We start from the raw sequence: 12,223 nt of genomic DNA, 5'->3' as shown, positions 1-12,223 counted from the left end.
ATACAATTTAGACTCCTTTAGTAAAATCAGGGCTGCTGCAGTATAAAGTATGTCTGCCTTTCTTCTCTTAGACTTCCAGCTAGTAGGGGGTAAGAATAGAGCAAGTATGCTGAATGCTAGCCAGGAGAGGCTGCCTGGGTTTCTGGTGTTTGGTTCCTTTATCTATGTTGGGTCATGTCAGTTTATCTTCAGTTTAGTAGAAGTCTCATTTTGGCCTCTGGTTTAAGTCACTTTCTTCAATCATTAAAAAAAAAGATGATTGACATGTTTTATGGTGCTGGGAATCAAATACAGGGCCTTCCTTGTACATACTTGGCAAGTTCTTTACCTCTGAGATGCATACCTATCCCTGATGATTGACAATTTGATTTATTTCTAGTGTTAATCTGTAACCGTGACACTATAAAATGAGATATTGTTATTCACTTCCATTTCTTTGACCATTGATTGATTTATTACTTTATTTACACATTCATTTGTACATTCATTTTGGATATTTATTACTCAATATTTACTGAGCATCTGCTGTGTGCCAGAGACTTTCTTAGGCAATGAAAACCATAGTAGTGCACAAAACAAACTGCAGTTTTTACTGCGATGGAACCTATGGCAGAGAAGTCAAACCATAAATAATAAAAAGTAAATAGAATATGGAAATATATATATATATATATATATATATATATATATATATATAAAGTTTTGTTGCTGAGGGAAATGATAAAGTAGAAAAAAAAGTCCTAGTATGTTTGAATGAGATGGTGTTTAATTTTGAATTAGGTGGCTAGAGAAGATGCTCTTGGAACAGGGAAGGAATGAAGGAGGGAGGATCAAGGCTTCAGCTGCCTGGAAAAGGGATCTAGGTAGAATGAGCAGGGTGTATGCAAGCCAGAGGTGGAGTGGCAGTGTGTGCTGGTAAAGATTTTGAAACTTACTCTAAGGACAAGGGTACACTTTGGGAATTAGAGTGCATACTCTGTGTTTCAGGAGCATACAGAACATAAATTTATAATACACTCATGAAACTTTTAATAGAAGACGTAGATGTTAAAAAACAAATAAGTAAAATTCATAGAATGAAAGGTGATATATGTTAGCAGGGGATAGTCAGTCAGGGTGTTAGGGAACTGTTAGGGAACTCTGGCTACTGTGCCAGAAAAGACTTGTGGAGCCTTGGAGAGCAATAAGAGTTGGCATATGGGAACAGGTAAGAGATTACTGCAGAAATACAAGCAGGAAATAGTGAGAGTGTTGAAAACAGGTGGTAACACTGACATGATGGGTCATGGTGGATTTGTGTCATATTCAGAGGACAGCCCAATATATAACAACATTGGGTTTATAGTATGAGAGAAAGAGAAGTCAGATATAGTGCCAAGATTTGGGGTTGAGCAACTGAAAGATTGGAGCTGTCATGAATCAAGATGGGGAAGACTATGGGGTTTTGGAGAAATTGTATAAGTTGTTGTTAATCTGTTATAAGACCTATTGGGTAACCATGTAGAGCTGCTGAGTTAATAGACAAGAGTTATGGTAGAAGGACCAGAATGGAATCTTCCTTTTCTGGCCATGGTCATCTTCAGTGGCCCCTTTTCTACTCCTGCCAGGAGGCAATTATAAATACTGGATACATAAAATGACATCCTGGGCTCAAGTGGGGCTCCATGTCTCCATGTTTCTATGTTCCTGTGCCTCAATATTGCGATTCATAAGTACGAAATAATCACATAGCTCATAGTATTGTAAGAACCAAATGAGTAAGTCTCGTTCGTGAATTTGGAATTTACCTGGAATAAAATAAGTTCAAAGTGGAACGTTTATGTTATAATAGCAGTGGCGGCTATATAAAACCTCCACTTGGTACTAAACACTGTTCAAATAACATGTTACGTTTTTAAGATTTTTACGTATTTTTTTTTATTTTTTATTAGTTCAAATTCGGAACAAGCTTGCTTCACATGTCAATCCCTCCCCCTCCCCTCCCCCAACCCCCCCTAATGCCCCACATACCTCCCACCTTATCTACCCTTCACTCCTCAGATAGGGTAAGGCCCTCAAAGGGGCTCCCCAAAGTACCCCACATCATTCTGGGCCGGGCCTAGGCCCTCCCCCATGTGTCCAGGCCAAGAGTGCATCTCTTCACTTGGGATGGGCTCTCAAAGTCCCTTCTTAAACCAGGGAAAAATACTAATCCACTACCAGGGGCCCCCTAGAGTGCAGAGGCCTCCTCATTGACCTCCATGTTCAGGGGTCTGATTCAGTCCTGTGGTGGCCTCCCAGACAGCAGTCTGGGGTCCATGTGCTCCCCCTTGTTCAGGCCGGCTGATTCTGTGGGTTTCAGCAGCCTGTTACCGACCCCTTCAATCTTCACTCCTCCCTCTCTGCAACTAGGTCCAGAGTTCAGTTCAGTGCATATCTGTAGATGTTTGCCTCTGCTTCCATCAGCCACTGGATGAGTGCTCCAGGATGGCATAAAAAGTAGTCATCAGTCTCATTATAGGGGAAGGGAATTTAGGTTATCCTTTCCACCATTGCCTAGATTGTCAGTTTGTGTCATCCTTGTAGATCTCTGGAAATCTTCCTAGTTCCAGATCTCTCCTTGGACCTATAATGGCTCCCTCTGATATAGTATCTCTCATCCTGCTCTCCTCTATTCTTCCCCCAACTCAACATTTCTGGTCCTCCATTTCTTCCTCTCCCCTCCTCTTCTCCTTTCATTCTGGCAGCTCCCTGTCTCTTAGCCTCATGCTCCCAATTAGCTCATGAGATCCTGCCCCTTCCCATTCTCTGGGGTCCATGCATTTTTCTCTTAGAGTCCTTCTTGTTTCCTAGTTTCTTTGGTGAAGAGGATTGTTGGCTGGTAATCCTTTGCTCTACGTCTACAATTCATATATGAGTGAGTACATACCATGTTTGTCTTTTTGTGACTGGGTTACCTCACTCAGGATGGTTTCTTCTAGTTCCATCCATTTGCCTGCGAATTTCAAGATTCCATTGCTTTTTTCTGCTGAGTAGTATTCCATTGTATAAATGTACCACACTTTCTCTATCCATTCTTCAGCTGAGGGGCATCTAGTTTGCTTGCAGGTTCTGGCTATTACAAACAACGCTGCTATGAACATGGTTGAACATATGTCCTTGTTGTAAGAACGTGCATTATTTGGGTATATGCCCAAGAGAGGAATTGCTGGATCTTGAGGTAGACTGATTCCCATTTTTCTGAGCAACCTCCATACTGATTTCCAAAGTGGTCTTACAAGTTTGCACTCCAACCAGCAATGGAGGAGTGTTTCTTTTTCTCCACATCCTCTCTAGCATGCATTGTCATTGGTGTTTTTAATTTTAGCCATTCTGGCCAGTGTAAGATGGTATCTCAGAGTTGTTTTGAGTTGCATTTCTTTGATGGCCAAGGATTTTGAGCACTTTCTTAAGTGTCTTTCAGCCATTTCAGATTCCTCTGTTGAGAATTCTCTATTTAGTTCTGCACCCCACTTTTTAATTTTATTGTTTGGTGTTTTGGTGGCTAGCTTCTTGAGTTCATTGTAAATTTTGGTGATCAGCCCTCTGTCAGATGTGGGGTTGGTCAAGATCTTTTCCCATTCTGTGGGCTGTCTTACTGGCTGTGTCCTTTGCCTAACAGAAGCTTCTCAGTTTTAGGAGGTCCCATTTATTAATTGCAGATCACAATGTCTATGCTACTTGTGTAATGTTCAGGAAGCGATCTCCTGTGCCAATTCATTCAAGAGTATCTCCCACTTTCTCTTCTAGAAGATTCAGTGTGGCTAGATTTATGTTGAGATCTTTGATCCATTTGCACTTAAGTTTTGTGCATGGTGACAGATATGGATCTATCTGCAATCTTCTGCATGTCCGAATCCAGTTGTGCCAGCACCATTTGTTGAAGATGCTATCTTTTTTCCAAAGTATAGATTTAGCATCTTTGTCAAAAATAAGGTGTTTGTAGGTATGTGGGGTAATATCAGGGTTTTCAGTTTGATTCCATTGGTATATCTGTCTATTTTTGTGTCAATACCAAGCTGTTTTCAGAACTATGGCTCTATAATAGAGCTTGAAGTCAGGGATGGTGATGCCTCCAGAAGATCTTTATTGTACAGAGTTGTTTTGGCTATCCTGTTTTTCTTGTTTGTTTTTCCATATAAAGTTGAGTATTGTTCTTTTAAGGTCTGTGAAGAACTGTGTTGGGATTTTGATGGGGGTTGCGTTGAATTTTTAGATTACTTTTGGCAAGATTGCCATTTTTACTATGTTGATTCTACCTATCCAAGAGCATGGGAGATCTTTCCATTTTCTGGTAACTTCTTTAATTTCTTTCTTTAAAGACTCAAAGTTCTTACTGTACATGTTTTTCACTTTTTTGGTTAGTGTTACCCCAAGATATTTTATGTTGCTTGTGGATATTGTGAAGGGTGATGTTTCTCTGATTTCTTTCTCATTACATTTATCATTTGTATATAGTAGGGCTACTGATTTTTTTGAGTTAATTTTGTATCATGCTACTTTGCTGAAGGTGTTTATCAGCTGTAGGAGTTCCCTGGTAGAGTTTTTCCGGTCACTTATGTAGACGATCATATCATCTGCAAATAGTGAAAGTTTGACTTCTTTCTTTCCAATTTGTATCCCTTTGATCTCCGTTTCTTGTCTTATTGCTCTAGCTAGAACTTCAAGTACAATATTGAAGAGATATGGAGAGAGTGGACAGCCTTGTCTTGTTCCTGATTTTAGAGGAATCACTTTGAGTTTCTCTCCATTTAGTTTGATGTTGGCTGTCGGCTTGCTGTATATTGCTTTTATCATGTTTAGATATGTTCCTGTTATTCCTGTTCTCTCCAAGATCTTTATCATGAAGGGATGTTGGATTTTGTCAAAGGATTTTTCAGCATCTAATGAGATGATCATGTGGTTTTTCTTTTTCAGTTTGTTTATATGGTGGATTACATTGATGGATTTTCATATGTTGAACCATCTTTGCATCCCTGGGATGAAGCCTACTTGATCATAGTGGATGATTTTTCTGATGTGTTCTTGGATTCGATTCTCCAATATTTTGTTGAGTATTTTTGCATCGATGTTCATGAGGGATATTGATCTGTAGTTCTCTTTTTTAGTTGTATCTTTGTGTGGCTTGGGTACCAAAGAGATTGTAGCCCAGTAGAAAGAGTTTGGCAATGTCCCTTCTGCTTCTATTGTGTGAAACAATTTGAGGAGTACTGGTATTAGCTCTTGTTTGAATTTCTGGTAGAATTTTTCAGTGAAGCCATCTGGCCCTGGGCTTTTTTTTTTGTTTGGGAGGCTTCTGATGATTGCTTCTATTTCATTAGGGGTTATAGATCGATTCAAACTGCTTATCTGTTCTTGGTTTAATTTTGGTAAGTGACATCTATCCAGAAAATTGTCCATTTCCTTTAGATTTTCAAATTTTGTGGAGTACAGGTTTTCAAAGTATGACCTGATGATTCTCTGGATTTCCTCAGTTTCTGCTGTCAGATCCCCCTTTACATTTCTGATTTTGTTAATTAGCATGCATGCTCTCTCTCTGCCTTTTGGTTAGTTTGGATAGAGGTTTGTCTAGCTTGTTGATCTTTTCAAAGAACCAGCTCTTTGTTTCATCAATTCTTTGTAATGTTTTCCTAGTTTCTACTTTATTGATTTCAGCCCTCAGTTTGATTATTTCCTGGCATCTACTCCTCCATAGTGAGTTTGCTTCTTTTTGCTCTAAAGCTTTCAGTTCTGTCAGTTCTCTAGTGTGACTTTTCTCCAATTTCTTCATGTGGGCACTTAGTGCTATGACCTTTCCTCTTAGCACTGCTTTCAGAGTGTCCCATAAGTTTGGTATGTTGTGTCTACATTCTCATTAAATTCTAGGAAGTCTTTAATCTCTCTTTTTTTTTTTATTTCTTCCTCAACCCAGGAATGGTGCAATTGGGTGTTATTCAATTTCCACGAGTTTGTAGGTTTTCTGCAATTTGTATTGCTGTTGAATTCTAGCTTTAAAGCATGGTGATCTGATGAGATACAGGGGGTTATGTTACGATAAATCTTTCTGCCAAAAGCCGCCTGAACCCCACCACATGTGAGCTGTACGCCAGCTGCCCGCCCGAGTTAGGCCCAAATGAATACACAGAAACTTGTATTAGGTACAATGCTGCTTGGCCAATGTCTAGGATTCCCATCTGTTAGCTCAGTCTCAATTATCATACATCTATATATTTTATAAGACTTATCTTATCAGACGCCTTATTGGCGTCCCTCCTTGCTGGTGGATCACATCCTGCTGTTGGAGGAGGCGAAGGGGAAAGAGTGGCCCTTCCTGTTTCATCTTTGCTTAAATATGAGTCTCCTTGCTATGTCACTTCCTGCCTGGATCATCACTTCTCTACTACATTTCCCAGAATCCTCTTTGACTCCTAGTCCCATCTACTTGCTGTCTCATTGGCCAAACAGTATTTTATTTAACAATCAATAAGATAAACATACATAGTACATTCCCCATCAGGGTTATTTCAATTCTTTTGTATCTGTGGAGGTTTGCTTTGTTGCCAACTATGTGGTCAATTTTAGAGAAGGTGCCATGTGGTGCTGAGAAGAAGGTATATTCTTTTGTTTTTGGATGGAATGTTCTATAGATGCCTGTTAATCCCAATTGGGTCATAACTTCTGTTAGATCCTTTGTTTCTTTGTTAAGTTTCTGTCTGGTGCTCCTGTCTAGTGGTGAAAGAGGGGTGTTGAAGTCTCCTACTATAAGTGTGTGTGGTTTTATGTGTGGTTTGAGCTTTAGTAATGTTTCTTTTACAAATGTGGGTGCCTTTGTATTTGGGGTATAGATGTTTAGGATTAAGACTTCATCTCGATGGACTTTTCCTGTGATGAGTATGAAATGCCCTTCTTCATCTCTTTTGATTGATTTTAGTTTAAAGTCTAATTTGTTAGATATTAGAATTGGTACACCAGCTTGTTTCTTGGGTCCATTTGATTGGAAAATCTTTTCCCAACCCTTTACTCTGAGGTGACACCTGTCTCTGAAGTTGAGGTATGTTTCTTGTATTTAGCAGAAGGTTGGATTCTGTCTTCCTATCCATTCTGTTAACCTGTATCTTTTTATAGGCAGGTTAAGACCATTGACATTGAGGGATATTAATGTCCATTGATTGTTGGTTCTTGTTTGTTTTGGATTTGTTGTTGGTGGTGTCACTGTGTGTGGATTTTGCCCTCCTGTTTCTTTTGCTGTTTGGCAAAGTTGGATTATCTATTACCTATGATTTTGTGAGTATAGTTATCTTTGTTGGGTTGTAGTTTTCTCTCTAGGACTTTCTGTAGTGCTGGATTTGTGGATATGTATTGTTTAAATCTGTTTTTTTTCATGGAATATCTTGTTTTCTCCATCTATAGTGATTGAAAGCTTTCCTGGATACAGTAGTCTGGGTTGGCATCCATGTTCCCTTAGTGTTTGTAGGACATCTGTCCAGGACCTTCTGGCTTTCAAAGTTTCCATTGAGAAGTCAGGTATGATTCTGATAGGTCTGCCTTTATATGTTACTTGACCATTTTCCTTTGCTGCTCTTAATATTTTCTCTTTATTCTGTACATTTGGTGTTTTGATTATTTTTCTTGAGTATCACAAAGGTTTATTTAGCAAAAAGTTTCTTATGAAAATGTACATGACCCAATTATATACCCCAGTCAAACAGTTCTTTGGGGAAGGATGTGAATTCCTCAGCTGAGCAGCCATTGTTTAGACTCTTTCCAAGGCTTCTAACATGATGATGCTGTTTCCTCATATGACCACCATGCTGATGTTATTCTGTTGTCCACTAGTTGCCATCTCCACACACTCATCAATCACAAGATTCATAAAGGGATCAAAGCCCCATAGTATTCCTTGTATGTGTCTGCCACTATTTAACTTCAATGATAATTTCTTGTCCATAAATTTCTTCAGTTCAGGAGGGTGGGTCTTGCTCATGGAGACTCTTCGGTGGGCTCGGCAGGATGGAAAGGAGCAGGCGGCCTCATGAACGCACGCACAGCAGTACAGGTCTGGTGTTTTGATTATTATGTGGCAAGGGGAGTTCTTTTTGTGGTCTAGTCTATTTGGTGTTCTGTAAGCTTCTTGTACTTTCATAGGCATATCCTTCTGTAGGTCGGGGAAGTTTTCTTCTCTGATTCTGTTGAATATGTTTTCTGTACCTTTGACCTATATTTTTTCAGTTTCTTCTATACCTATTATTCTTAAATTCGGCCTTTTCACGGTGTCCCATATTTCTTGGCTATTTTGTGTTAGGAATTTGTTGGACTTGAGATTTTTCTTGGTTGATTGCTGCATATCCTCTAGAGAGTCTTCAACAACTGAGATTCTCTCTTCCATCTCCTGTATTCTATTGGTTATACTCACATCCTTAGATCCTGATCGTTTATCCAGCCTTTGTATTTCCAGCATCCCCTCATTCTGTGTTTTCTTTATTGTTTCTATTTCAGCTTTCATGCCTTGAACTGTTTCCAGGGCTTCCTTCACTTGTTTGGTTGTTTTTTCCTTTAGACTCTTTAAGAGAATTACTTATTTCTTGAATTTTTTGTTTGTTTTTTCTTCTATTTCTTTCTTTAAGGGTCTCAAACATCTTCATGAAGTAGATTTCTAGGTCTGTCTCTTCTTCCTCTGTGTTGTGCTTTCTCAGATCTTGCTGGTGGGGTCTCTCTATCTCCTCTTGTCACCCAGTGGTGTGTGTAGGCCAAGACTTCAATGTCTGCAGATATGGATGTTCTTGCCTCTCCTGGTAGTCTCCTCACTCAGGAGAGGTTGGGGTAGCAGAGGGGGAAGGGAGAGTGAGGTATTTCCAGACTCAGGAGGTCCTTCCTGTCTGGGTGGATCCACTCTATGCAGGCAGAACCACTCTCTGCAGCCGCAGGCCCAGAGAGATCCTGGGCTGATGGGGATCTTGGGCAGGAGTAGGACTCAGGTGTGGTCAGGGAGCCGGAGGGAGAAGGAAGAGTGAGGTATTTCCAGACTCAGGAGGTCCTTCCTGTCTGGGCAGATCCACTCTATGCAGGCAGGACCATTCTCTGCAGCTGCAGGCCCAGAGAGACCTGGGGTGATGAGGACCTTGGGTAGGAGTAGGGCTCAGGAAAGGTCTGGGAGGCAGAGGGGGAAGGAAGAGTCAACATATTTCTGTGTGTGTGTGTGTGTGTGTGTGTGTGTGTGTGTGTGTGTGTGTGTATGAGAGAGAGACAGAGACACAGAGAGAAAGACATACAAGAAGGAAGGAAGTTGATTCTTTCCTGTCACCTTGTGGGATCCAGGGATTGAACTCAGGTCACCAAGCTTGGCAACAAGTACCTTTACCTATTCAGCCAACTTGCCAATCCCATAATTCTTATATCACTTCTGGAACCCCACAATATAGCTTCTTCATAAAGGCATGAAGACAGCTGAAAGGTTATCATCTAGCTAGCAGTTGTCCAAGCTAGTGTTCAAGCCCAGGCAGTCTGACTCCGAAGTCCATAAACATAAACTACCAGATTGTACTACCACTCAAAGCATGTTAGCTATGGTTGCTCTTTCCCTGGCCTTTTCTTCCGTTTATTAAGAAAGCACTTCTTAATCTGTTTATGGACCTGCTCAGAGTTCACTAGATGTTAATATTTATCAGACTTGTACTTCTAAGGAATATCGCTACCTCCATATACTTTGCAAAGTATAATTTTGAATTGCCCTAGGAATGACCTCTCTTTGCATTTTGTAGGACCTGTTGCTTCCTGTCCCTCTCTGATTTGACACTCTTCTGTGTTTGAGTAGCATTCAACATTTGCTTTAGTAGCACAAGGAGTTAATTCTGCCCATTCCTGGGAAGAAAATCCTGGTTGTGTGTTTATATGCCATGGCTGCTGCCACTAGGGGGTGTTCTTGTTATACCATTTTATATCCACACTCAACACAGATAATAGTTGCATATTTAAGTGGCAACTCACACACTTTGGTTCCTTTTCCACACCACAGCTTGTATAACATGTATTATTTCTAACAGATATGTAAAAGATCACTACCAGTACCTAATTTGATGAAGTATTAAAATCAAAATTAATAGGATGTTTTTGACAGTCAATAATTTGTAATCATGTAAAAATTAAAAATATGTAGATGTAATCACAGTATATGTATAATAAAAATGATAGCAATGACTTTGCTATGTTTCTGAAAGCAACAGAACTATATTTTATAAGGGAAACTTACTGAAAAATTAACTGAGGATTTTCAGCAATAACATTTTACCACCAAGGTCTGGAGGGCAACCAGGAGCAGTGGCAATATACTATAATGTTTGGGGATATTATTATTATTATTATTATTATTATTATTATTTTTGGTTTTTCGAGACAGGGTTTCTCTGTAGCTTTGGAGGCTGTTCTCGAACTAGCTCTTGTAGACCAGGCTGGTCTCGAACTCACAGAGATCCGCCCACCTCTGCCTCCCAAGTGCTGGGATTAAAGGCATGTGCCACCACCGCCCGGCATGTTTGGGGATCTTGAAGCATAGAATATGGAGCTGTCAAGCTGATACTGACCTAGAAACTTTACCTCTACTGGCTAGCTTTTTTGGTGTTGGAAGATACTATGCATCCTACTGAAGGATAAAAGTAAGCATCGGTCATACTGAGCTGTGAACCCTGCAACATACAATAATAACTGGCCTGTCAAGACATGCCCACTGGTGCAATAGTGGCACAAACATCTTGGGAGTAACCAATCTCCTTTTCATTGGATTAAGGCCTGTTCTAGAAGATGAAACCTACACATGGCACCATTATTGGGCTGAAGACCTATGGTTCCATAGGACATAGGCCCTAGGGGACAACCTACTATTATTCTGCTAAATGGATGAAATATTAAGCTATCTCCTAATGACTTATCATTATACCCACAGATTAAGACTTATCTTACCTCTCATCAGAGAAGCTTCTGTTTGCAATAAATGGTGATCAACATAGAGATCCATATCTGGCCAAGTTGCAAAGAATAAAAGACTGAAGAATGCTCAACCATAAATGGAGCATGTATACTGTGTCGTGTCTCCAAATGCTCAGGCATCACTGCAGAAAAGGAACTGAAATAGCATAAAAGCCAGAAGGAAACAGTGTATTTTGGGCACATCAGAGCAGCTGCACATGTGAATACACAGCAGTTGTGAGAGCATGTATAAGACCTGTTAAACACAAACTAAAACAAATTTCAGCATGGAGAAGGGCATCCTAGCTGAGGGAGGAAAGGTGACTATGATCGAAACAGATGTGGAATTCTCAATGAACTAATAAATTGAGAGAAAAATCTGTTCTTTTCAACTATAACAATAGGTGATAGATGAATAGATGGATACATGAATGATGTATAGATAGATAGATAGATAGATAGATAGATAGATAGATAGATAGATAGACAGTCAGACAGATAGTGTTCATGAGCCATATCTACCTGCTACCTGTTTCTACATGGCCTGTGAACTAGGAATTCTTTGTATATATACTTTTTCTTACAACATATTTTGATCATATCATTTTCCTCCCCCTTACCAACCCAAATTCATTGATTCACTTTCTCTCTCCCAAACAAAAAATGATAATCAAAACAAAAACCTCAATAAGACAAAACAAAATAAAAAAAATCCCTCACATTAAAGAAACCCCATGAAGTTCATTTTGTATTGGTCAGCTACTTTGAGGCATGGGGCCTATCCTGGAATGTGGTTAATACCCAGTGACACTCCATTGGAGAAAATCTTCCCTTTGTCATCAGATGCTCTGGGTGTCAGTGGGGAGTCAGAAAGGAATAGAAGCAGCAGGTGGAAGAGGTAGTGGGGAAGACCCAGAGTGACCCTGGGTCCACACCAAGAGGCCAAATTCCAAAGGAGTGGAGATGAGTTTGGAGGAGGGACTCAGGCAGGCAGGCTGAAGTGGGACTAAAGATTACTTCAGGAAGGAAGCTAAAGGTTACGTACTTGAGTCTTGTCCCAGTGTGGGTCCCTTGTAAAGAGTGGTTCTCTCTTTTTATGTTTTTAAGGGATAGAATATAAAGTCTTGAATTTGAATTCATGATACTTTATGACACATAAAAAAATACAAGGTATAGATTATAGTGTCTGTAGTTTGGATCTTAAATGCCTAACCAAAGCCCATGTTGTAAAATCTTGGCTGCTAGCCTATGCTTTTAGGGGGTGGTG

At 39.9% G+C, this 12,223-nt stretch overlaps 1 protein-coding gene across 1 annotated transcript; it reads right to left on the bottom strand.

Moving 5' to 3' along the window:
• Positions 1-7,758: 7,758 nt before the first annotated feature.
• On the bottom strand, positions 7,759-8,123 carry LOC107978645 (small nuclear ribonucleoprotein G-like). The gene has a single exon (XM_035441319.1). It carries the CDS (start codon positions 7,979-7,981, stop codon positions 7,793-7,795), a length of 189 nt encoding a protein of 62 aa, XP_035297210.1. The 5' UTR covers positions 7,982-8,123; the 3' UTR covers positions 7,759-7,792.
• Between the last annotated feature and the right edge of the window lie 4,100 nt (positions 8,124-12,223).

Source organism: Cricetulus griseus, chromosome 3 (genome assembly GCF_003668045.3).
Source record: "Cricetulus griseus strain 17A/GY chromosome 3, alternate assembly CriGri-PICRH-1.0, whole genome shotgun sequence".
NCBI lineage: Eukaryota > Metazoa > Chordata > Mammalia > Rodentia > Cricetidae > Cricetulus > Cricetulus griseus.
The sequence above is the reverse complement of the archived record's forward strand: the minus strand, read 5'-3'. Positions and strand labels throughout refer to the sequence as shown.

Excerpts from the sequence above, each read along its gene's own strand:
- LOC107978645 (XM_035441319.1), bottom strand. The coding sequence starts at position 7,981 with ATGAGCAAGACCCACCCTCCTGAACTGAAGAAATTTATGGACAAGAAA.